Raw genomic sequence first — 22,910 nt, forward strand, 5'->3', positions numbered from 1 at the left:
GCCCAGCCTCCCCACCCGCACAGGACAGGCACGATGCTTGTCCATGCGGGCAGCTCTGCCCTCCTGCTGCTGGCAGGGACAGGCACCCTGGCAGAGGCTGAACTGGTAGCGCTGGGAGCCCAAGGGGCAGGGACATGCTGGACACAGGGGTGTCCAGCCCTGGCAAGGTGCCCGAGTGGCTGTGTCCTCCGACTGCCACCTCCTGGCAGAGAGCAGCAGCCAGGAGGGGGGCAGGGTCCAACAATAAGCCCGGGCTCGGGCGTTTGGGGATGCCCACAAAGGTTATGGCCCTGTGCAGGGCAAGGGCACCCACGGGGAGGGCAGGACCCCAGGGTGACAGGGCGTCCCCCACCCACTGCCCCCAGTCACAGACATCTCCCGGCGTGATGCACTTACGGCTGTATTCGATCATCTTCTCAAAGCCCCGAGCCACAGGGTTGGGTGGCAATCACCGCCTGCTTGCAGAAAGAGGGGGAAACCATCTCCGGTGGCTGCAGGTAGAAGGTAGCAAACAGTGATAACCATTAACAGCTTGGAAACTGGGCAGCCAGGGGCAAAATTCCTCTCCCATTGGAAACCTCCTCTTTGTGCTCACTTTGCCAGGCACAGCCTCCGACTATGCCATGCCCCAACACAAGTGGCCAGGGCAGGAGCCAAGCCCCCAAGCAGCCCTCCCCAGGAGCGAGCATCTCAGCACCAAGACCCAGGGGCAATGCCTGGGACACACGGGGACGCTGGCTGGGGAAGGGCGGGATGCAGAGCTGGCAGGATACAAAGGGGATGATGCACACTGCAGACCCCGAGGCCCTGGCAGCGCCCAGCTTGCACAGAGAGACTGAGACTGCTCCTTGCCGGGCAGCGGAGAGGAAAGGGACAGGGTGCATGTCCATGTGGCTCAGGGAGGCTGGCAGCTGCGCAGAGCCCTGGGCCAGCCCTGCCTGGCCCCTGCCTGACCCTAGACGGAGCCGGGGTGCCCGGAAGCCTGCGTCATGCCAGAGCTCCACGTGCAAGAGGCCAGGAAAGGGTGACGGGCTGGAAACACAGCCGCACTCCAGGAAGCAAAGCCCCGAAGGCGCGTGGAGCTGTGACATAACATCTGCAAACCTCAGCTGCTTCCTCAAAGCCTTCACTTAACCTCAAAGGAGGAAGAGCCGCTCCCCGCCGTGCCACCTCCCACCCCGCGGATGCTCCTGGGCTGCTCTCCCTTCCACGGCAGCGGGGCCAGGCCTGGCCATGGGGTGTGTGGGGCTGGCACTGGGATGCTCTGGGAAGGCAGTCCATGCCTCGAGGGGGTCTCTGTGGCATGGCACAGGGCTGCAGCTGTGCAGGTGGTGCTGGATGCATGGGACTGAGCTCACTCCAGAGCCTCTGCCTGATCCCTGCTGGCCCAGCAGCACCCATCTCTTCAGCTGCTTTTGCTTTTAAGCCACAGTTTGTTCCCTGACAAGGGACAGGCATGTCCAGACTGGACAGGAGAGCTCGCTCCACCATGCTGCATCTCATGCTGCATCAGGTGCCCACACAGCCATTTGCCTGTGCTGACCCAGCCAGGACCTACCGTGGCATACCAGGGACGCAAGCTCTCTGCCCAGCTCCCTGCTGCTGTGTGCAGCCCCTTAAACCAGTCTGCAAGCTGGAAGCTCCCACAGTAGCACTGGGCACCCTCCTGCACAAAGCACGTGGCTGGACCTGCCGGCTGCCGCTGCCCACCCTCCATCCCATGGTCTCAGGGCATCACACGGATCACAGGAGCTGAGACTGCAGCCTGCCAAGGTCCCCACACCTCCCGAGGGGGCTGGATCCTCACCAGTGAGTGTGGGGAGGGTGTCCCTTACCTGTAGAGCCACATGCAGATGCCAGGATCCTGGTCAGACTACCGGGTTATGCTGCCCGCTCTCCCCAGAGCGGGCAGAGTCCCTGCTGCAGCAGGCACAGTGATGGCACGGCTTCCCGTCTGAGGAGCTGCAGGTCCGGGACGCTCCGCAGTCTCTCTGCTGGCACAGTGCACACACCTGGCCACAGCAGCTCTCCCCGACTGTTGGGAAAGCTTGGTTGCAAAAGGAGGAGAGGGTAATTAGCTGCTCAGCAACTCCTGCACACCCACCACTTCCAGCATGAGTCTGCACAAGGCCAGGCTTTCCAGCCAGCTGCCAGCGGGGCTGACTGCAGCCCGCAGACTCCCTGACCCCAGCCCGCTCCCTGCACTGGCCTTCACCCCGCCGGGGTAAGCGGCTCCTGCATGCCTAAACCTAAATGCCCATCCTGCCCGGCAGTGCTGCCAGCAGCGGGCTAAAGCAAGCCGCTTTTCGTCCGAGAGTGATTATTCCTGGACGCGTAGCTCAGCTTTGCATCAGAGATGTGCACAGCTCCACGAGCAGCCTCAGCACCTGCCTACAGGCACAGCACTTTCCCGAAACAGGGCTCGGGGGCTGTAAGAGCCCCTCTCCCCACCCACCCCTGCCAGCCCCATCTTGTGCAACATGAATGAGCTCAACCAACACAGGGCAGCTGCTCTGCAAAGGGACAGGGGGTTGTGGGAAAAGGGCATGGCCATCCCTGAGCTCGCACCGCAGTGCCCCACTTGCAGACCCAGCCTCAGCACCGAGCCCAGCGCATCCGCATGGATAGCAGGCCTCTGTAAATCTCTATGAACGGCCCAGGAACATCCTAGTGGTGTAGAAACCGGCAGTCAGCATGCCCACAGCGCTGCTGTACCGCAGCAGGAACAAAAGCCGGGGAGAAAGAGGGATGTTTGTCCCAGAGGGCAGGTAAGGTAAGGGAGTCTGGAGGGGCCACGCTCAAACCTCTGCGCTGCCCAGCTTGCCAGGGCGCCTGCTGTTACAATCTCTGGGCAGCGACCGGGCACTCCGCTCCCACCAGGGAGCAACGACTTCATACAACCTGCCCAGGATACCGGCTACTCCCACACAGCCGGACGCCCGCCTGCACCCCCAGCCTGCATGGCAACCTGCCGTGGGCACCCGCTCGCTTCCCTTCACTCCGGTGCTGCCAGGAACACCTGCCAGCCGCAACCCGGGGCTACACAGGGACACACAGAGTGCCCTGAGAGACAGGAGCATATAATGGCCTGGTAACCTCATGCGTAAACTCTTTGCCTTTCCTCCTCCACCTTCGAAAACCTCTGTTTAGAAAACAACCTGGTGCAACACGGAAGAGACTTACAAAGAGCGGGATGGCTGTGGTTCCTCTTATCATCAGGAGAGGAGCAGGAAAAATCCTGCTCTGTCAGTCAGTTCATTCCTGATAAGCTATTTTGTGACAGCAGCCCTGCAGGTGAGTCACCCTCCAGTGGCAGATGCTCGGGAGATTATTGCAGGTGACGGTGCTGCGGATAGACTGGTGTTATATTACAATACAAATCATAATTCCTGTTTCACAACTCCTGTTGTGGGTTTTAAGGTGTGCTTGGGCGGTCCTGCCCCAGTGTTAGTACAGCGCGGGCAGAGCAGCACAGGCACAGGGGCGGCGGGAGCATCGCCGGCCCGGGCTCCCTGGGCATCGGGGCACGCACAGCCTCCCCGTGTCCTGGACTGGAGGATATTTGCTGGGTTTCTGCAGGCAGAAGACCACGTCACAGCTGGATGAACATGGTGAGTTACCGACAGCTTTGCCCACCGCTCTGCCCCCTCCCTGCATGTCAGTCCCCAGCCCCTCGCCCCGGGAGCAAGCAGCCAGCACCCCACATACCCTGCCGCTGGCTGCACTCACAGCCCAGGTCTGCCAGGAGCAGTTTACTGGTGATGAGGCAGCCCAGGCTCAAAAGAGCTGCTGCTCCCTGTCCCTAGTCCCCCGCAGCGTCCAGGCAGGGAATGATTTTACCCACCTCTCTCAACACCCCGCCATGGCTGTTGGATACAGCACTTGGCTGTCCCCACGAGCTCTCGCTCCCACATTTCTCTGTGGCTTGCCTTGGGCCTCTCCCAGACCGGGAAGCAGACAAGTAAGGCAGTGTGTCTCGCAAGTCTGCTCACCAAGGGGAATGTGTCCTTTTGGAGCGTCTTATCCTCCCCCCCGCCCCGAGACGGGGCTGGTTCTTAGGCAATGCCTGGTCAAGAGCCCGGCGCCCCTGCCCCCCAGCGCAGCTCCCACGGCGGGACTGCCGGTCCCTCTGCTCAGCACAAGGGACATGCTCGGCTCAGCTTCCTGTAGTGCCTTTTGCAAGCAAAGCCATGGGCACCAAACCCCAGCCTGGCACGCAGTCCCTCCCTAGGAGGAAAAGGCTTCCTTAACAGAGGGCAGCCACGTATGGCTCAGCTCGCTGGGCACTGTAAAACGCTCCACCGGCGATACACTGGGGCATCATCCCCTCGAGGGTGGGGAACTCGCTCCCCTGCACGGCAGCAACGGCTACACACACCCATGGGTTAAGTCCCCTGCAGCCAAGGAGTTAGCCCCGGATCCGAGCACCCTGCACCCTTTGAAGCTGGGTTTTGCATAGGAACATCCCACCTTCCCTCATTCAGAAGCAGCTGGCACAGCTACTCAGTGCACCACAGAGCCTTTCAGCCACACGCTGCGGAGGGCAAACGGCAAGAGGCCGACTGCACCCCAGCTGCCCAGGCCTGCTCAGATGGCGCGGGTGCAGAAGTTCATTGGGAGTCCATGGCTCGTGGGCTGGCGTTTGCACCGCTGGAGTGCAGACTGGCCATAGCAGCATTAACATGCTTCCAGAGAATACGACAAGGGAGCTCAATTAGTTACGGTAGCCTTGAGTTCTGAAGGCAATCATGTGCTTCCACTCCACGCAGGAGCTGGCACAGCTCTTGCCTTGCTTTGAATTTAACCAGTGCAGCTCTTGCTTGTTGTGCGGTTTTGAGAGCAAGTGGGCAGTCATGGAGAGGCAGCCCCTGGGGCAGCTCCAACCTGTGAATCTGTTTGAAACTGAGGAGGTTCATGGACTGAAGAAAATGAAGAAAAAAAAAAAAATTCAACAGTGGGCACATACCTTCTCTGTGTGGGAAGGCAGCCAGCACCGCAGCATCATCCCTCCCACCTGCGTCCGCACCAGACCTGCACAGGGTTGTCAGAAAGGAGCCCGACACCAGACGACATGACGGGCACAAGTATGGGCAGCTTGTGGGCAGGCAGGGGCAGCTGCGGTGCCCCTCAGCTGCAGAGCCCCGGCCGTGCCACGCAGCCTGGAGGAGCCGTTGTGGCCAGGGCCCTGGGACCGTTCCCGCAGGGAACCGTTAGGATCCCATTATCCAGGTCATGCCCGGCCCAGGCCCACGGTGACACAAGAGGTCAGCATGAGGAAGGACCGGCCCCACATGCCTTCGGCTGGCTGTGCTGGAGGACATAGGTGGTGTTTGGGAGCAAGCCGAGCTGGCATTACAAAACTCTCGGGGCTCCTGCAGGCACCAGGCGCCGCAGATAAGCGGCTTGGGAAGGGCAGCCGAGACGGGAGGTCCAGGAGACACACTCCCCTTCCCACCCTGCCCTCCTGCTCCCGGCAGGTCCCCGACTCCCTGCCACCAGGAGCCCGGGCTCTGTGCCCCTGGGAGCTGAGATCCCCTGGTAGCACCGCAGTGCCCTCACGGGAGCCAAAAAGACCCGAGGGGCTGTGCAGAGCCCATCCAGGGGCCAGGTGCTCGCCACAACTTGCCCAGGCTCAGCATCAGTGCCAGACGAGCCTGGCTGTTCGGAGAAAGGCCCCTGGCGTTTCCTCAAAACAGCCAGACGGCTGCATGCTGGGGCACAGCCACGTGTCCACAGCCCCGCCAGCACCGGGCAGGATCCGGTCCTCCCCTGCAGAGGTCACTTCTTGTTCCCGGGCTGGGGAGCAGCCGAAACTGGCAGCCCAAGCCATGCAGCAGGGCCATGATGGGGAGGCAACGTTTCCTGGCTGGGCGAGGGGCAGTGACAGGCACATTAAATCCAAGCTATCTTTGTGTGTTAACCCACAAATAATTGTTTGGCACTTGCCTGTAAAATCCTGCTGGCAGAGTCTTTGTGCATGGCTAAACATGCCCAAACACAGTGACCCAGAGAGGGAGGGCTCCATCGCTCCCTCCTACCAGCCTCTGGCTGGAGCGCAGCCCCGTTACAGCCTTACTGCATCCCTGGTCTCACTGCACCGCTGTTCTTCAAAGCCCCAACCTCCGAGCCCTGAGATTGCACAGGGGCCTCTGCTCTCATTTGAGACAACAGATGCAATCATCTCCAGCCCTCTGATGCCCAGGGAAAAGCATGCTGCTCCCGAAGCTCAGCAGCCAAATGAGCAAAGGCTTCTAAACCCCAAACTCTCCTGAATCGTGCTCCTGGATCTGTGGGTTTCTTGCAGTGCCCATTGCTCATGCTGGGTACAGGCCCTGCAAAAAAAGCTCATCTTACCTGTTGTGGTAGAGTCCAGAAGCAACAGCAAAGGAAAAGAGCTTGCTCGGGGCTGGAAGGGCATTCAAGGGAAAAGCAAGCGTGCTGCTTTCCACAACCTCAGCAGGGCAGGAGCACGCTTTCAAACCGCAAACTGCCAGAAGGAAGCTCTCAACAGCGTGGCGCAAGCATGGCTGCAAAACAGGGCAATAGAAACGTTCAGTGTCCACCTGAACCCCCCCCAAAGGGGCTCTGATCTTTGCCCAGCACCAACCCACCCACTGAGGACCGGGGCAGCTCCTTCAGCAACAGATGGCTGGTGCAGCTCACGGACTTTTCCTACTGCAGTTGGGCATCTCTCAATCGAGAAGCTATTACAGGAAAATAATTCTGAAGAGATCAAGTGGGATCAATTCATCACTTGCTCCAGCGCTGACTCCTGCCGGGGCTGTGTTTGCTGTGCGTCCTAGCAGCGGCACAGCCCTCCCTCCCCGCCCTGAGAGCACTTGTTCCCATGGGCCGGGCTGGTTTCTCCAGTGACTCTGCCAGTCTGTCGGGGAGGACTCGGGCTGTGCCAGTCGCTTTCTGACCCCGCGCTGGGCCAGCCAAAGAATATAACCGCTGTCGTGACACGTCTGGGCGGCACAGCCCTGCAGGCACATGTATTTTGACTCAGGGTTTCTTGGCACATCAGAAAGTGCCTCTTTCATAATTCCTATGACTTTTTAAGCCTCTGGTGCATTAACAGCAGTAACTCTGTAACATTAATAGCCGATTACTGGAATTGCACAGGTGGTGTCCACAGGAACAACACAGCCAGCGACCCTGGGTGAGAGCAGAGCCAAGTGTTATTGCACCAGGACGTGCCACCCCCCCGCTGCCACCTCCATCCCCAGCAGCTCTAAAGCAACCTCAGCTGTCAGTTGGGGCAGTTTCCCTGCTAATCCTCCTGGTGGGCCCCGAGCAAGCCAAAGAGACAGCAGCTTCTGTGCCTGCCCAGGCTTAGCTGATCTTCCACTTTCTCTGGGCTGCCCTCCCGGGGGTGGCTGATCATGCTAGCTGTGCACTTGGCATGGGAATCGCCACGGGGCCAGCTAGCCACACTGCTATAGACCCTTCCCACCTGCCAGCTGCTTTTTGGCTGACGTTTCAGCTCGGTAACTGGTTTTCCCCTCTGGTTTGCAGGATTTAGCCTCCGAGCAGCTGAATGGCGGAGGTAATACCCACAGGAGCTGGGGGCGCGGGTGCTGCCAGGCTGGGCCTGGCGACGCAGGGCCATGCTCCTCTGCGTTGCAGGTCCCAGCGCAAGACACAAAGCCTCCACAGCGCTGGAGTCCTTCAAGCGGATTGGCCTCCCCATCCTGGCAGCGGTGCTCAGCCTCGCCTGCCTGGCTACGGTCGGGTTCCTGGGTATGGCTCCTGCTCTCCTCTCCCCCCTCCTTTTGCACAGCCACGTCTCGGCAAACACAGCTCTGGACCCAGGGCTGTCGGGACCGGCTCTGCCACCTTCTTGCTGAGCCCCCAAGCGCAAGCCCTGAGCCTGCCCAGCACCACGAGCTCAGCGCTGAGCTCCCCCTTTCCCTCTAGTCAAGGTTTACCTGGACTACCACTACTTCTTCTGCAAACAGCCCCTGAAGCTGGTGTCACTGCAGCAGGTGTGCGACGGGCAGGTGGACTGTCCGCAGGGCGAGGATGAGGCCAGCTGTCCCCAGTGGGTCCCTGAGGGGCCACCAGCTGGGGGTGAGTCCAGGACACCCTGCTAGAGCTCCGGAGGGGCTGGGCTGCTGTGGCAAGCCTCCGCCTGCTAAAGTCACCCATGACAAAGCTGACTTTCTGTCTGCCTCCAGCCCGTGTTTCCAAAGACAGATCCATCCTGCAGGTGCTTAACAGAAACACCGGAGCCTGGTCCTGCATCTGCCACGACCACTTTGACCTGGTGCTGGCGAAAGCAGCCTGTGAGCAAATGGGCTACAGGAGGTACATGACTGCTTTCTCCACACCTCTCTCGCCTGCTTTATCTATCCCTCTCCCATTAATGCTCTTTTTGAGTGGGGCTTTGTTTACTTACAAAGCTCTCAGAGCTCTGCACTAATGGTTTCAGTCCATCCCCACCACGCAGAGTACTCTGTGTGTCCCTAGGAGCTGCCTGGTCTCTGTGCTAGAAGCCCTGGCAGCTTCCCATGTAAGCACAGTACCGTGCCCAGTGTCCCCTGCTCTGTCCCCAGCCCACGGGCACCTCGCCCTGCTCCTACCCCTCACCTCACCGCCACCTACTTGCAGTCACCCACGCAGCGGGGCTGCCCTACAGCTCCCAACAGCATGCATGCACTCACCTCACCAGAGCAGCCCCTCCTGAGGCACGTGCAGAGCTCAGCCTGGGTTCTCACTGCCAACGGAGCTCTCCTGGGGAAGGGTACGTGGCACCACAATCCCCTTTTAAAGCCCCAGGAGAGCAGCAGTTGGCCGGAGGTGTGATGCTGGGCCAGGGCTGTGGGTGCTACACAAGTGTGGGCAGGGCTGGGTCCTTGCAGCTGTGACGAAGCTCCATGTCACCCACCTGTGTCCACCTCGTGTGCTGCCCTGAGCTAGCGGCCAGTTTGCAGCACTGCATTCAGCTAAAGCTGGTTAAAGCCGAGATGTGGGGAAATAGCTTGTTAGCCCTGCGGGTTTGGTATCAGCCCTGGATTAAGGGAGAGTCTGGGTTAAGTTAGGGGTATACTAGGGAGAAGATGGGTTCTGCTGTTTGAGCCCCTCTAGGAGCCTTGACTGAGCCCAAGATGGTCTTTTCCAGTTCCAAAAAGTCAGGGATTGAGGCTTTGAGCACGGGCCCCAAATGTCACGACAGCAGGGACAGCCCTGAGGTCCCCTGGGAGCTACCTGCCCCACGCCTCCCTGAGTAGCAGGGAGTAGTCTCCCTTCCTTCAGTACGCTCCTGTCCCTGGTCCTGAGCTCAGTGGCCAGTCGCCCCATCCTGCCCCCGGCCCTTCAAGGCTGTGGCACTTCCCTCTTTTGGCACCCCTGTGGCCCTGTCCCAAGGAACCCCCTTTTTCTGTGGGGTCTTTCTCTCGCTCACTGGCACAGGGTCCACATTCCCTTCCTAAGCTCCTGCTTCCTCCCTGTCTCACCAGCTCTTTGTTGGGGCCATGGGCAAACATTTAGGACCTATTTGTAAAGCTTCAGTCCCTAAAGTTTTAGAACGGGGTTATACCATCTTTGGCTCAGTCTGAGCCAAACCCGTCAAGTTTCCAGGCTCCCGGAGGTGCTCAGGCACCGGCGCCTGTCCTCTCCCAGCATCTGTGCCCTGTCGGTAGCGTGCCTGGGGCTGCGCACCCCAGGGTGCGCTTCCTGACCCGTGCCCCCCGTGTCTTTCAGCACCCCCACTTTCCGGGCGGTGGAGGTGGGTGCAGGGCAGCCTCTGCCTCCCCGCGAGGTCGTGCTGAGCAACGGCAGCCTCCAGATGCCCGAGCCGGGCAGGTGAGTGGTGGGGCCGTGCAGAGGTGGCCGCCGTGCCCCTCGCCCTGCACGGGAGCCTGCCGTGCCTGGCCGCAGAGCCAGAGCCTCTCCCCCGCCGAATCCAGCCCTTTTCCTCCCTCTCCCAGGAAATGCCTCTCTGGGTCGGTTGTTTCGCTCTTTTGTTCCAGTAAGTATCATGACGCCGTTTGCACCTTGCGGGCACGCAGGGCCTCGTGCCGCGCCAGGTCCTCGTTCCTGGCACGGCCCCGTGTGCTGCGCTGCAGCCGCAAGAGCTCGGCTCTGGCCCAAGCCCTGGCCCTCCCCGGTTCCCTCACTGTTTGCATGAGAAAAGTTGGATTTAATTACTGCTAACCTTCTTGTTAAGCCAGTATAAACCTCCCAGAAATGAAACACCTAAGAAAGGCTTAACCAGCTGCCTGGATGGGTTTACTTTTGCTGATGAATTACTCTGATTAAACTAATCCGCCTGGTGGGCTGCAGGAGGCGAGGAATGGTTGAACCCATTTCAGCAAGCCGGGGGACAATGTGCAAACAGAGAACAAAAGGGGGTGTGCCAAGTGGCCCACGAAGCGGTGACATAGGTAGTGTCACGGAGGGGGGGGGTGTGAGGCACCTGGGCCATGCTCCCCTCCCTGGGAGGCGTGGGAGCCTCCATCCCTGCTCACCCCTGAGGATGGAGGAGGGCAGAGCGGGTGCTCTTTCTCTCCCCGCCGCCACAGCTAACGTGTTGCTTTGTCGCTGCTCTGCCGCCTGGCAGAAGACTGCGGGGAGAGCATAAGGACTCCGCGCGTGCTGGGCGGGCGTCCGGCCGCCATCGAGGCTTGGCCGTGGCAGGTCAGCTTGCAGTACAGGAAGGAGCACATCTGCGGGGGGAGCATCATCGACCCCAGCTGGGTCCTGACGGCAGCACACTGCTTCAAGTGAGTCGGCGACCTCCCCGCTGCAGCGCACTGGTCAGCCAGCACCGACGTGCCAGGGCTGAGTCCTTCGGGGTTTAAGGCACATGTTGCTCAAATGTCTCGTGATTAACACGTCTGCGCAGGGCTTTGTGCCCCTCGGTCCAATGCAGCTGACCGATGCTGAGCAGGGCAGCGTGTAGGCAGGGCTTTGCAGCCTGTCCCCACAGCAGAGTCATGGAGGAGAAAGAGGGAAGCAATAACAGAGATGTCTGTGCGCAGGAATAACCCCATCATTCAGAGCTGGCGCGTGAAGGCCGGATCTGACCTCCTCTCAGGCACCGCCACCCTCGCTGTGGAGAAGGTCTTCCTGGCTAAGGTGATGCCCGCGTCTCCCAAGGACAATGACATTGCCCTGGTGAAGCTGCGGTCTCCCCTGCGTGTCTCAGGTGAGACGTGGCACACGCCTCCTTGGAGCAAGAGCTCGCAAAGGCAAAGGTCGCTAGGCACTGAGCAGCGGTGCGGAGAGGGCCATGTGTGAGCGGTCCCTTACCGAGAGCGCAGCGGGGAGCTGGGTGCCCAACCGGCGCGCGGCCCCGGCCAGTCCGGGCAGGGGCACCTTCCTCATGATCCTCCCCAGACATCTCCTGCCCCTCACCTCTCCCTTCCAGACAGCAGCAAGCCCATCTGCCTGCCCTATTTCGATGAAGAGCTGGTGCCAGGCACATCCCTGTGGGTGATAGGCTGGGGCTACACGCAGGAGCACGGTGAGTGGGACAGCGCAGGGGCGAGCCAAGGGCAGAGTTCCCCCCCGCAGCACCGCTTGCAGGAGGAGACGGGGCCAGTGGGCTCCCTCCACGCCCGGGGCTGCTGGGGGGCCCCTCTGAGCAGCCACGTTTCGCGCAGGTGAACTGTCGGAGACCCTGCAGCAGGCGGAGGTGAAACTCATAGACAACAAGAGCTGCAACCTGGCCGCCTACCACGGGGAGGTCACCGAGAAGATGCTGTGTGCCGGCCTGCCCCAAGGCGGGGTGGACACCTGCCAGGTGGGGGGTGGCTGGTCCAGAAAGAGGGGGTGGGTCCGCACGTATCAATGAAAGAGCCCCTTTCAGGGAAGCACTGGCCTCCTGGAAATGGCCACAAGCTGCAGCTGTGAGCACCGGCACGCAGGGTGCTGGGGGCCGGAGGGCTCCTCAGCCCCTGCTCAGACAGTTTGTCATTCACAGGGGGACAGCGGCGGGCCCCTGCTGTACCCGGGCAGGCACTGGCAGGTGGTGGGCATCGTCAGCTGGGGCCAGGGCTGCGGGACCCCCAGCATACCTGGCGTCTACACCAGCGTCCATGCCTACCTCAACTGGATCTACACTGTCCGGAGGGTCAGTGCCGTACTGCCGACACCGCTGCAGCAACGTGCACGGCTGCTCTATCACGCAGGTTTTGGGGGGCGGCGGGGAAGGGTCAGGGCCCCCTCGGCAGCTCTGCACAGAGGGGAACCGCACCGATGGAGCGCAGCGTCGCTGCAGGGCAGACTGCGGGGCTGAGGCTGCGGGGCTGCAGCCAGCCAGCCCCCTTGGGCTCTGCATGGGAGCTGAGCCGGCTCCTTAAGGACGTGACTCTGTTTGCCTCCTGGTTTCGGCTGCCCTTTCAAAGCTTGCAATTTCTTCTCTCCCTCTATCTCCTTCCAGTCAGAGCTCTGAGACCTGCCGGGACAGTTCCCTCCCCTCTCCCCAAGCCTCCCTCCCCGACCCTACACGCTTGGCTGTCTCGGCTCTGGCAGCAGCTGGGAAATGGATCTCAAGCCACGGAAGGTGAGCGGTGTCTCCCAAACCCTCGCTGGCAGGCTGTGATTTAGCACGCCAGAGGCCAGCCAAGGAGGCAAAGGGTGGCTCGGAGCGATGGCCACCGATACCGTGAAGGAATCTGACCGGCTCAAGCTCCCTTCCAGAGAGAGATTAATTTATTGCCCTGTGCCGACCCTGCTGTGGCAGGAAGGCTCCTGCGGGGCGAAGCTGCTGTTTGCTCACTACTGTTATACAGAGAGAAACGATGTTTGTGCTGTAGAGTATCCCCATTAAAAGAAAGTATTTGTTTTTTCACACAGCCTCTGAAGGCTTTGTCCCTCTTGCTCGCAGGGCTATTTTTCGCAATACCCTGCGCTATATGCCAGAGCTGCTCTCCCAGTGCAGGGCAGGGTTTATTTGCTGGCTGTTGCGAACAAGCTGTTCCTGCGCACAAGGAAGAAAGTGCCGCGTGCACTCGGCCACTCAGTCAGACAAGCTGATCAGAATGGGGTCCATTTAAATTATTGTAAACAAACAGGAACATCGGGCATTATTTTAAATCAACTTTTTCTAGCATAGCTTCAGCCCCAGTAGAAATCAGGGCCATTCCCGTGCAACGTGGCAGGGAGGGATCCTGCTTTCCAGGCAGCTGCACTCAGAGAGTCTTTTGCGCTGGGAAATACCCTCAAGCACCCTGCAAACACTGCCCCTCCGAAGGCGGCACTACAGCCCCGGCCTGCCCGCAGATGGAGACGTTTCCTGCCCTGTCCCGTGGCCCGCAGCGGGCTGTCTCCCCGGCTCCAGGCACCCACAGCCCCTGGGCTCGAGTGGGCACTGCACACTCGTGGGCACTGGGAAGCAGCACCCAGCCCTCGCCCCGGGGTGTCCAGGAGGGAGCAGCAGGATGCAGGCAGAACGGCGGCAGGCAGAACGGCGGCAGGCATCTGCCTGGGACGAGCAGCTACAGAGAACGGACGCAGCCCGCGCTGGGCACACAAGCGAAATGCTGCTGCTCTTCGCCTCGGCGCAGGGCTTCCAATGCAGGGTTTCCCCCCCCCCAGGAGGGGTTCATGGTAAGCCTAAATAGACGCCCACAGCAACGCACACTAGAGCGAGTTTCTCTAGTAAACATAAACTTTATTTCATTCAAGGCAAAGCTAACTAAACCTCTACAGTGCAAAAATGTGCTGTAAGTCATCACACAGCATGTTGTGCACATCCTGTGTTTATTCGCAGGTATCTCCGACATGTATTTATACATGCTTATACACATACGTGTCTCTCGCAGCACGCACCTCCGGCAGGGCCTTCTGCCCCGCATGCCCCGGAAAGCCTCTGCAGACCCCCCAAAGCCCTTGTGACAGCAGGGACCCCGCAGGAGCTGGCGCAAGCTCCCAAGCCAGCCCGCTCCCCCAGAGCCCCCCGCACTGCGTACAGCACCTGCACACATATGCATATAGGGAGAGTTACATTTCAAAAACTGGTTATGTTGACTTTTTCCATCAAGCCAGAGGAGTAATCCATGCATAGTACAGCATTGCATATCCTGTGGTAAGTGGAACTGGGTCCAGATACCGTCTAAAAAAGGCGAACAGGTTAGGACAGCTAAAAATAGTTCTTTAAAAAAATCCCTTCCCTCACTGTCCTCTCCCACGGGAGGTCTCCTCCAAGGATGGGCTGGGGGGGTCTCTTGGGGCAACTGGGAGGTCTCATGCCTTCCTGCCCAGACTCTCATGCGTGACCACGGTTTGTTAACAATACTTTGCATTTACAGAGTGCCTTTCGCCCCAGGATCTCAGAGCACTTTGCAAAGCGATGCAGGGAGCCTCACACCTCCTGTGAGGTAGGTCAGATTTACTGTCCCCAGTTTACAGCTGGGGAAACTGAAGCACAGAGAAGTCCAGTGATTTGCCTGAGGGTCCCACGGATCCTCAGAGAGGGGACCGGGATCCCAGGGACCTGACTCCCACTCGCCCATCTAACCAGCAGCCAAGGAAACCTGCCTGGGGCCAGGTGCCTGTACCTGTCTCCTGTCCCAAATGCAGGGCCCTGCTCCAGTGGGTGCCCCTGAGCCCAGCCCAGGTGCGGCCAGCCGGCTGTGCACCCGGGCAAAGGCTGCAAGGTGCTCTCCGTACCACCGCCCCCACAAGCGGGCAGGTGGGGTCCAACCTCTCCCACAACAGTCTCCAGAGAAGGCAGCACCTTTCCTTGTTTGCCTTGCCCACCAAATCCTTGCCTGCTTTCCACTCCGGCCCCTCTGTCAGGGTGCAAGCCCCCCCAGCCAGGGAAGTCAGGGCTCAGCTTTGATTCCCAATTTCGAGTGGGGACGGGGGAGCTGCCTGTCCTGAAGCTTCAATGGCAGACACCCACAAATAAAGGAGAAAAAAGGAACAAATCACATTGTAAAGGACATTATCAACTTCAGTTGTAGGATCAACTCATTCCCTTCATGTCTCATGTCCTGCTACAGCCCCTGGGAAGCGGGCTGGGATGCCCGAGTCCCCGCTGCAGGTACCCTTTGCAAAGACCCTCTGGCTTTCTGTGGCACCCCTCATCCGAGGATCTCAAAGACTTTACAAATGTTAGCCAAGGAAGCCTCACAACAACCCCTGTGAGGTAGAGCAGTATTATTATCCCCATTTTACAGATGGGGAAACTGAGGCACGGAGAAGCAGAGCGACTTGCCCAAGGTCACCCAGCGGGCCAGCAGCAGGCCTGGGAGCAGGCTGGCGCAGCCCTAGCCCGGCTCTCCTCGCCAGGGCTTGACTGTGCTCCCTCCCTGCATCGTGGATGGAGTGCCACAGTTTTCCTCAGGTGAAAGGGAAATGCAATCAGCCGTTTTCCCACTGGAGTCTAATATAAAAAATATCCACGTAACGAGTTAAGCCTTGGCGAGCCAGCATCAAAAGCATCGCTGCTCTGAGTGCCGAGCTTTAAAAAGAGGGGAGGAGGAGTAAGAGCAGCAGCAGCACAAACCCAGGGAGTGCCTCCCGAGAAGGCTGGCTGGAGGAAAAGCCCCCCGCTGCCCCCGGGGGATGGCCTACGCAGGGGCAAAGCGAGTGTGAAACGTCAAGCTTCACCCTGCCATGCTCCTGCTGCGGGCCAGCAGCGACCCCGGGACACGGCCAGCCCCGGCCGCTGGTCCCCCCAGCCCTGCCACGGGAGGAACCGAGGCACCTGGGGGCCAGCCTGCCCCGCGGGAGCACGGCGCCCAGCCCCTGCTGGGAAGAGATGACAGCCCTGACAGCAACGGGCCTTTCACTGATTTGGTTCTCAAGTGTGCTTAACAGGAGAGCTGAAGCCAAGCCCTGTCGCAACAGCCCTGCTTCCTCCCTTCCTCCCACGCTTGCCTCAGGTGCTGGACCCATGAGAAATGCAGCGAAGGCAGGAGCCTCTATCTCTACGGCGAGTTTTGTGCATCCTTGCTCTGCTCCAGAAACCTTCTGCATGAGGCCGGCTTCCCTCCTGCCTGCTCCAGCTTGGCATCGCCAGAGTTGGATGAGAAGCCCCAAGCTCCTCGCAGCCTCTACCCCCCAGGCACGCTGGGATCTCGGCCACCCACCACCCCGCACCACCGGGAGCACACTGAACACGGCACAGCACCCACCTGGCTGCAGACCAGGGTACTCCCCAGCACCCGGCCCCTTCCCTGCCTGCCCGGCACCCTCTTGCCTTCACTCAGAGCGGAGCAGGCGGCTCCCTCTGTCCCGGCGGCATCCCAGTCCGAGTCCGCAAGAGCTCCCAGTCCCCACGGCAGCTGAAGTCTTTTCCGAGAAGCAGTGCAGGTTGCAGGCACGTGTGTAATAGAAACATGTCTCAAGCGTTTGGAAAGAAAACAAAAGGGAAAGGCTTGTCCCCCTGCCCACCCTCCCACGCTGCCGGGCGGGCTGGGGCTCGGGGCGCCGTTGCTTCATGCCTTTGGTGGTGCTTTTTGTTCCGCCTTGGAGCCGGCCAGGCCATTCTCGGTGTTGTCGTTCCCTGACGAGCTCACGAGACACTCCTTCCTGGAGGAGAGCACATGGCCAGCTGACAGCCCCCAGCACCCCCCAGCCCCTCTTGCCACGACCCCGGCCCCATGCAGCCCTGCCCCACGGCAGCACCCACCCAAGGGTGCCGGGACCGGCACCCACACTCACTTCCCATCTTGAGTCTTCTTGATGATGAACAGGACAACCCTCTTGATGAGCATGAAGAGGATGAGGAGGCCGATGAGCCCCCCCACAACGCCCACGATGATGAGCGTCACAGTGTTGTCTGCCTCCACCACTGCAGGAGAGAAGGTGCTGAGGGGCCTCGGGAGGGGAGCAGGGAGCTCCCAGCTGCATGGCCCCCCCAAGAAAAGCAGCAAAACCCTCCACCAGTCACCGGCCCACAGCACGGAGGGGCACGAGGCCACGCCTTGCCCTTCAGGGATGCCAACTCTCTCCAGGAAGCCAGGAGACCCCGTGCACTGCCACAACCGTGAGCCAAGGTGGGGTCAGCCCAGCTTTGCATCCCCACCGCCCCAGTGCCGCTTGTGGGGCACGGGACCCCCGGCTGGCACTTACTCTTCTGGACCACCGTGAGGAAGATGGTGGCGTTGTGCTGCGCGTTCTTCTCCTTGGGGTTCCTGACGTGGCAGGTGTATTTCCCAGCATCGCTGAACTCCACATTCTTCAGGACGATGGAGATGTTGTTGTCCTTCCCAGTCGTCGAGCCGACGAACTCGACCCGTGGGTTGCGTCCCACAAGGAAGGGTTCCGAGGCTTTGCTCTTTATCTTGCCGTGGTAAATCTGCAGAGGCAGGGATGCAGGATGCGGGGTCAGCTGGGCTCCCGACAACCCCAGGTGACAGAAAGGCTCAAGTTCTCCCTCCGGTGCCCTGCCCCACCTCTGCATGCACAGATACGCACGGCCAAGCGTCCCGGCACACCCCATTAAAGCAGGAATGGCCGTGGAGGGGGACCCGATGCACAGCCCGCTGGGAAGCAACAGATCAATCTCACTTGCCCTGCAGCAACATTACAGACCGCGCAAAAGATGGGAGAACCCCAGGGCAAAGACAATCTCTTTGCTCTAGGCTCATCCAGGGCTGGCCAGCCGGCGAGGACAGACCTGCTCTAAACCAGCCCTCCTGCTACGGAGTTGAAGAGCAGAATATTCCTAGCAGGAAGCAAATCTATACCTTTAGTATTTCAGAGCAAGCGCAGGAGGAGAAAATTAACCATATTCTGCCCGAAGTGCAGCCTTGCACCTGAACAGCCAATTTATGACCAATTTATGAAAAGAAATGAGCCTGTGGAGAGCAGAAATTCCAGAACAGCTCTGTGCCAAAAGCACAGATGTGCCAGGGTATTTGAGTCACCCTGTTTGCACAGCCCCGTCCCCCCAGAGCTGGAGAGACACTCAGAGGGACGGGCATCCTGCAAGAGGGGAAAGGGAACTCCTTGAGAACTGCACTGCTGGTCTGCACTGTGAAAGTACAAAAGGACCTGCCAGGAAAACAGAGGCAAAGCCCAGAGAGGCACCCACCATCTCTGTCGAGTTGAAATACCATGTGAAGACCAGGTCCTGAAAGCCTATGCAGGTGGTGAAGGTGCAGGGCAGCAGGACATTGGAGTTATTCAGAGCCATCACAGTGTTGGTCTTCCCCACCGACACCTCCAAGGCGAAGGCGATGGCGAAGACATGCAAACCTGGCGGGGAGAGGGGAAGAGAGAGTGAGGACACAGCGCTGGTACGCAGCCCAGCCTGGTGCAGCCCAGTCCTTCCCGGGGCTGTGATGCAGCCCAGCCTGCTGCAGGGCTCTGCTGCAGACGTGCACCCTCGGGGCAGATGGAGCAGGGAGAAGAAAGGTGCGTCGGAGGGACCACTTCTCCCCCCCTACAGCCCGACCTCTGGCTGGAGCATCAGCCGCAGTGGGGATCCCCTCCCAGGGAGCATGTGGAAGGCAGCGGGACTCAGCCATCGCTCCCGCTAGGTCCCGCTCCCAGCTCTGCCAGGGGCCCACGGCATCCTCCTCCTCCCCGCAGCCTCAGCACAGGGGGCACGAGCCCCGCTCTCCTCCCCTCCCAGAGCCCAGGGATGGGTTTGTTACCCCTTGTCCCCTTTGGCACGGCAGGCTGCCATGGCAGGAGCAAACATGCCTGTCCCTGGCCTCAGGACAGTTCGGCAGAGATAGGAGACCTGCTCCTGGAGGAAGGGCAAGGGCTGGCTGGCACCCCCAGAGACAGCGTGGATTCAAAGGGAACCATAATATTACCACGAATAAAGTATGCAAATAAAAGCCCTGATTTGCATGTTATCCACAAGGCCTTCAGCTAAACATTAAAGGGGGGAAAAAAAGCCCAAAGCGAAGCAGAGCTCTCTGTTCTTCAAGCAGCGAGTTTGAGCACTAATTAGCATTGCTGCTCTGGACGCCTGCCACTCCGCCCGTCCCCCACCCCAGCCACGGGCTCTCTCTCGGCGAGCCAGCACAGCAGGCTCCTTCCAGCGCCCGTGCAGACCTCCGGAGCGGCACCCCCTCACGCCTGCCTTGCAGAGAGCTTCACCTCCCACTATAGCTGGCAGATGACCTTCAAATTGCAGAACGTAGCTCTCCCGCTCCTCTCCTCCCCGTTAGCAGGTAGAAATGCATCGAGGAGCAGGTACGAGCCCAGCTGCAAGAGCTGAGGGCATGCCTGAAAGCTCCCAGGGTCCCACGCAGGGGACTGACATTGCACCCCTGTGCACCAGGCTGGGCCAGCAGCGTCCACACGAACCCTCTCCCGGGGGCACAGGGATGCTTTGCTTCAGGCCAGGGGAGCGGCCCCGCTCCCCATCCCCATCGCACCGGGGCCTCGTCCCGCTTGTATGACGTGCTATGGCCAAGATGTGATACAACCCAGCAAAGCATTGTCCTCCCCTTTCCTAGACCTCAGCCGCCAAAGGGACCCAGCCATCCCTACAAAGCTTTCCCTGGGCACTCCGACGACCAAAATACAGCGGGGACAGCTCCTCCCAGAGCTACAAGCTGGTCCCCAGCTCCACCGACGCCTTAACTTGGACACCCTGCCCTCAGCTTCAGATTCGAGTCTTTGCAGCCGCTTCAGCTGCTGATTTATTCTCCCACACGTGCCCGTGCTAACAACTCCCCCAGCACGTCGCAGCCCAAGCCAAGCCTGAGAGCCCTGCATCCTGGGCTTCGGGCCCTGCTGCAGTGCTGCATTGCAAGCACTGCAGGGAAGGAGTTACTTAACTTTACAAAGAAGCACTTTTCATTTTGCTTGAGAGGCTTTAGCTAACGTCAGGGAGTGGTTCCCACCAGATGGAGGTCTCCTGCAGTTGTCAGGCTCAAAGACCAGCCCTGGGGATGCTACAGAGCGGACTTCACAGCCGGGAGCGTCCCGGGGGAATCATGCTGCTACCTGGAGTAAGGCTTAGCGGAGGGATGCCTGGCTCTGCAGGTATGCCTGAGCAGGCACGGTGCTGCAAGGGGACAGTTACTTACAGGAAAGACGATTCCTTGCAGCTTGTAACACTTTTAATCCTGTCTGCCACCGTTATAATGTCATGAACGTAATCTGAATTGAATGTGTGGAGTAAATGGACGCTGATCTTGTTCCTGTCATGCTGTGGTCTCAGGAAGACAGTGATATGTTACCGCTAAATAAAGCACAGAGGAAAACATGTTGGGAGGCTGGGAGACTACTGACTGAACCTGCCACGCTAGTTGCCACCATTACATTTCCGTATGGCCAAAGCTGCTGCACTTTGCGCCACCAGAGCCCCAACATTCAGGGTGCAGGGCAAGCCCCTCCTGGGGGCTCCAGGCTACCTCCCATGCTTGCAGACACAAGCTTTCCCCAAGAGACAGGGAAAGGGGACCAGGGAGCAGCCACTCTTGCTGCTGCCAGAGCCTTGGCTGCCTGCTCTTTGCTCTTGCAGAGGGTGAGCACCTGGGCCAAGCCCCGTAATGAGGGGTCCCAGAGCCACCGAGCTACGTGCAGTAATGCTGGGTGTGCAACCCAGGACCCAGCCCCAGCGACAGCAGCGATAGCCCTCCAACCTGGGCCAGGGCAAGCCTTTCCCCCCCATGGGCTGCTGGCAGCCCCCTGCTTTTCCTGCAGCCCGTCAGGAACCCAGTCTGGGAACCACTGCCCCAATGGAAAGGGCACACGGGATTCACCTGAAAAGCCACGGGATGCCCCCACCTTCTGCGAGAAAGCTGCTCCATAAAAACTTCCATTGCCCATGAAAATCAATGTGACCTCCCGGCACAGACAGCACGCCATGCCTGGCGGGCTGGCCAGGCTCCTCTCCACCGAGGTTAGAAGGGAGGAGCTCCCAGGCCACCCTGAGCCCAGGAACGATGTGCTCTGGCACAAGACACCTGGGCCTCGCCCTTCCTGCAGGCACCGATGGAAGAGGCTGTGCTGTGCCTCCCTGGTGCAGCCAGGAGCCCACTGCCGCTCCCTGCAGAGCACGGCATCCCCGAAACGCACAGACCCAGAGAGACCTGCCCAGAAACCCTCCCCTTCCCACCTCCCCCTCCAGGCTCCCAGCCCACCTGAGCGACCTGTGGGACAAGGTTCCCACCCCCGCGCCCTGGACTCCAGACCCCCAAGTGCCCTGGTCTCCAGCGTCTCCGAGTCTCTCCTACCACCCCACTGCCAGCCCCCATGCTGAAAGCAGCTTGCACTGCATCTGTCTGGGGAGGCGCCTTCAACCAGGGACCAGCACCCAAATCCTGCAGGGAGTCAGGTACTTACATGTCTTTTCGTGTCTCCAGCTCACTTAAAACAAACTTAAGAACTATGCCCTCTAAAACGCCTCTCAAGGGAGTTTCCCAACAGCAAGCGCTGCAAAGGCAGCCCTTGGTTTCAGGCTCTCTCTGCCCGTCGACACAAGGATGACCTACACAAGCAGAAGTGTAGCCAGTGCGTGAGGGCTGATGCAGGTGGCTTGGAACCAGCGCCAGGGGCTGCAGCGGGGAGGGGAGGGGTGCAAACTCCTTCCTCCACCCTGCAGCTGGGGGATCTCAGGCATCCCCGGACACAGGTCTGGGCGTCATGCTCCAAGCAGCGGCCCTGCAGTATGGGTTCATCCGTGCGCTGGGGAGAAGCGCATGCAGATGGTCGTTTTACGAAATGAACTGTAAAAAGAATGACCTGTCGGCGGGCGTGCTGGCGGCTGCGTTGAAGCAGTGCATTGCTTCCCTACGGCTATTTCCCTGGTTCACGTTAGCAGGCAGGTAGCAGTGGTCCCTGCTCGCAGAGCAGCAGAGCGGTGCAGGGCAAAGCGGGATGCAGCCGCAGTGCTCACAGAAGAAAGCTCTGGCGATGTGAGCGACTGATGCAGGCAGGGCAGGGGGCTGGAGCCAGGACTTCAGAGTCCGCGCTCGGACTCGGCTGCGAAGTCACCTTGGACAAGTCACTTATCCTCAGTGCTTCGGACTCTCCGTCTGCAGAGCAGAGATAATTGCATTAGCGCCCGTGGACGGGGAATTCATCCGAGCAGCAGCAGCGTCCGATTCCTCGCGGTGCAGGCAGGCCAGATGCAAAGCAGCCGAGCGCGAAGGGAGGGCGACTCGGCGAGGGTCACCCCGCCTCGGGAAGACGCGGGGGCGGCTGGAAGCCGGGAGCAGCCCGCGCTGCCGCCCCCCGCCGGGCTGCCGGAGGTGCCCGCGGGTCCCCAGGGCGCAGCCCGGGGCAGGGTCCCCGCCGGAGAGCCGGGGGGGGCGGCAGGAGGCCGGCGGTACCCGGGGAGCGGCGGGTCCCCGCAGCCCCCCGGCCGCCCGGTGCCCCCCGGCCCCCCGCGCCCCTTACCCAGCAGCGCTGCCAGCAGGCGCGGCGCGGCGCGGCGGCGGGCGGCGGGCGAGCCCAGGGCCATGGCTGCGGCGCGGAGCGGAGCGGCGCGGTCCGTGCTGGCCCGCAGCGGCCCGGCTCTGGCCGCCCCCGCGGAGGGCGAGCGGCGCCGGGCGGGGCCGCGCCGGGCGGGGCCGCGCTGCGCCCTCCTCCGCGCTCCTCCGCGCCCCTCCGCGCATCCTCCCGCCGCACCGCCCGCCCGCGGGGGGCTCGGCCCGGGCTGCCCCGCCGCGTCCCCCGCACGCCCCGGCGTCTCCTCCCCGCGCTCGGGCCGCTGCCCTCGCACGCCCCCGGGCCGGCCCGGCTCCGCAGCCCCGGCGGTTGCCCCTTTCCCTGCCCTCCCGCGGGGTTTGGCCCCGGCATCGGTGGCGCGCCCGCGGCCGGTGCCTCCGAGCGAGGTGCCGGGGCGAGCCGCAGCGGGGCGGCGGCAGGGACCGCAGGGTGGGCGCGGGGGAAAGCTCCCCGCGGGGAGGCCCGGGAGCGCTGGGCTGCTGCCGCCCCGGGGCCGGCTTTGGAAAGGGGCAAAGCACCGCTAAGGCTGGCCGAGGCTGGGGCTCAGCTCTCGTTCGGTGCGCCTCAGCAGGGTGACACCACCAGTCTCC

At 61.0% G+C, this 22,910-nt stretch overlaps 2 protein-coding genes across 2 annotated transcripts; one reads left to right on the top strand and one right to left on the bottom strand.

Moving 5' to 3' along the window:
* The first annotated feature begins 3,557 nt into the window (after nucleotides 1-3,557).
* On the top strand, nucleotides 3,558-12,456 carry TMPRSS4 (transmembrane serine protease 4). The gene is made up of 13 exons (XM_076358438.1): nucleotides 3,558-3,611; nucleotides 7,519-7,549; nucleotides 7,630-7,743; nucleotides 7,921-8,073; nucleotides 8,181-8,310; nucleotides 9,706-9,807; nucleotides 9,933-9,973; nucleotides 10,568-10,727; nucleotides 10,986-11,152; nucleotides 11,375-11,470; nucleotides 11,610-11,749; nucleotides 11,930-12,079; nucleotides 12,389-12,456. The coding sequence occupies exons 1-13, from the start codon at nucleotides 3,603-3,605 to the stop codon at nucleotides 12,398-12,400; spliced, it is 1,305 nt and encodes a 434-aa protein (XP_076214553.1). The 5' UTR covers nucleotides 3,558-3,602; the 3' UTR covers nucleotides 12,401-12,456.
* A 1,144-nt stretch (nucleotides 12,457-13,600) lies between these two features.
* SCN4B (sodium voltage-gated channel beta subunit 4) lies at nucleotides 13,601-22,333 on the bottom strand. The gene is made up of 5 exons (XM_076358604.1): nucleotides 22,270-22,333; nucleotides 17,996-18,159; nucleotides 17,032-17,257; nucleotides 16,621-16,750; nucleotides 13,601-16,488 (listed from the first exon to the last, which is right to left on the bottom strand). The coding sequence occupies exons 1-5, from the start codon at nucleotides 22,331-22,333 to the stop codon at nucleotides 16,395-16,397; spliced, it is 678 nt and encodes a 225-aa protein (XP_076214719.1). The 3' UTR covers nucleotides 13,601-16,394.
* Between the last annotated feature and the right edge of the window lie 577 nt (nucleotides 22,334-22,910).

Source organism: Aptenodytes patagonicus, chromosome 23 (genome assembly GCF_965638725.1).
Source record: "Aptenodytes patagonicus chromosome 23, bAptPat1.pri.cur, whole genome shotgun sequence".
Classification (NCBI taxonomy): Eukaryota; Metazoa; Chordata; class Aves; order Sphenisciformes; family Spheniscidae; genus Aptenodytes; species Aptenodytes patagonicus.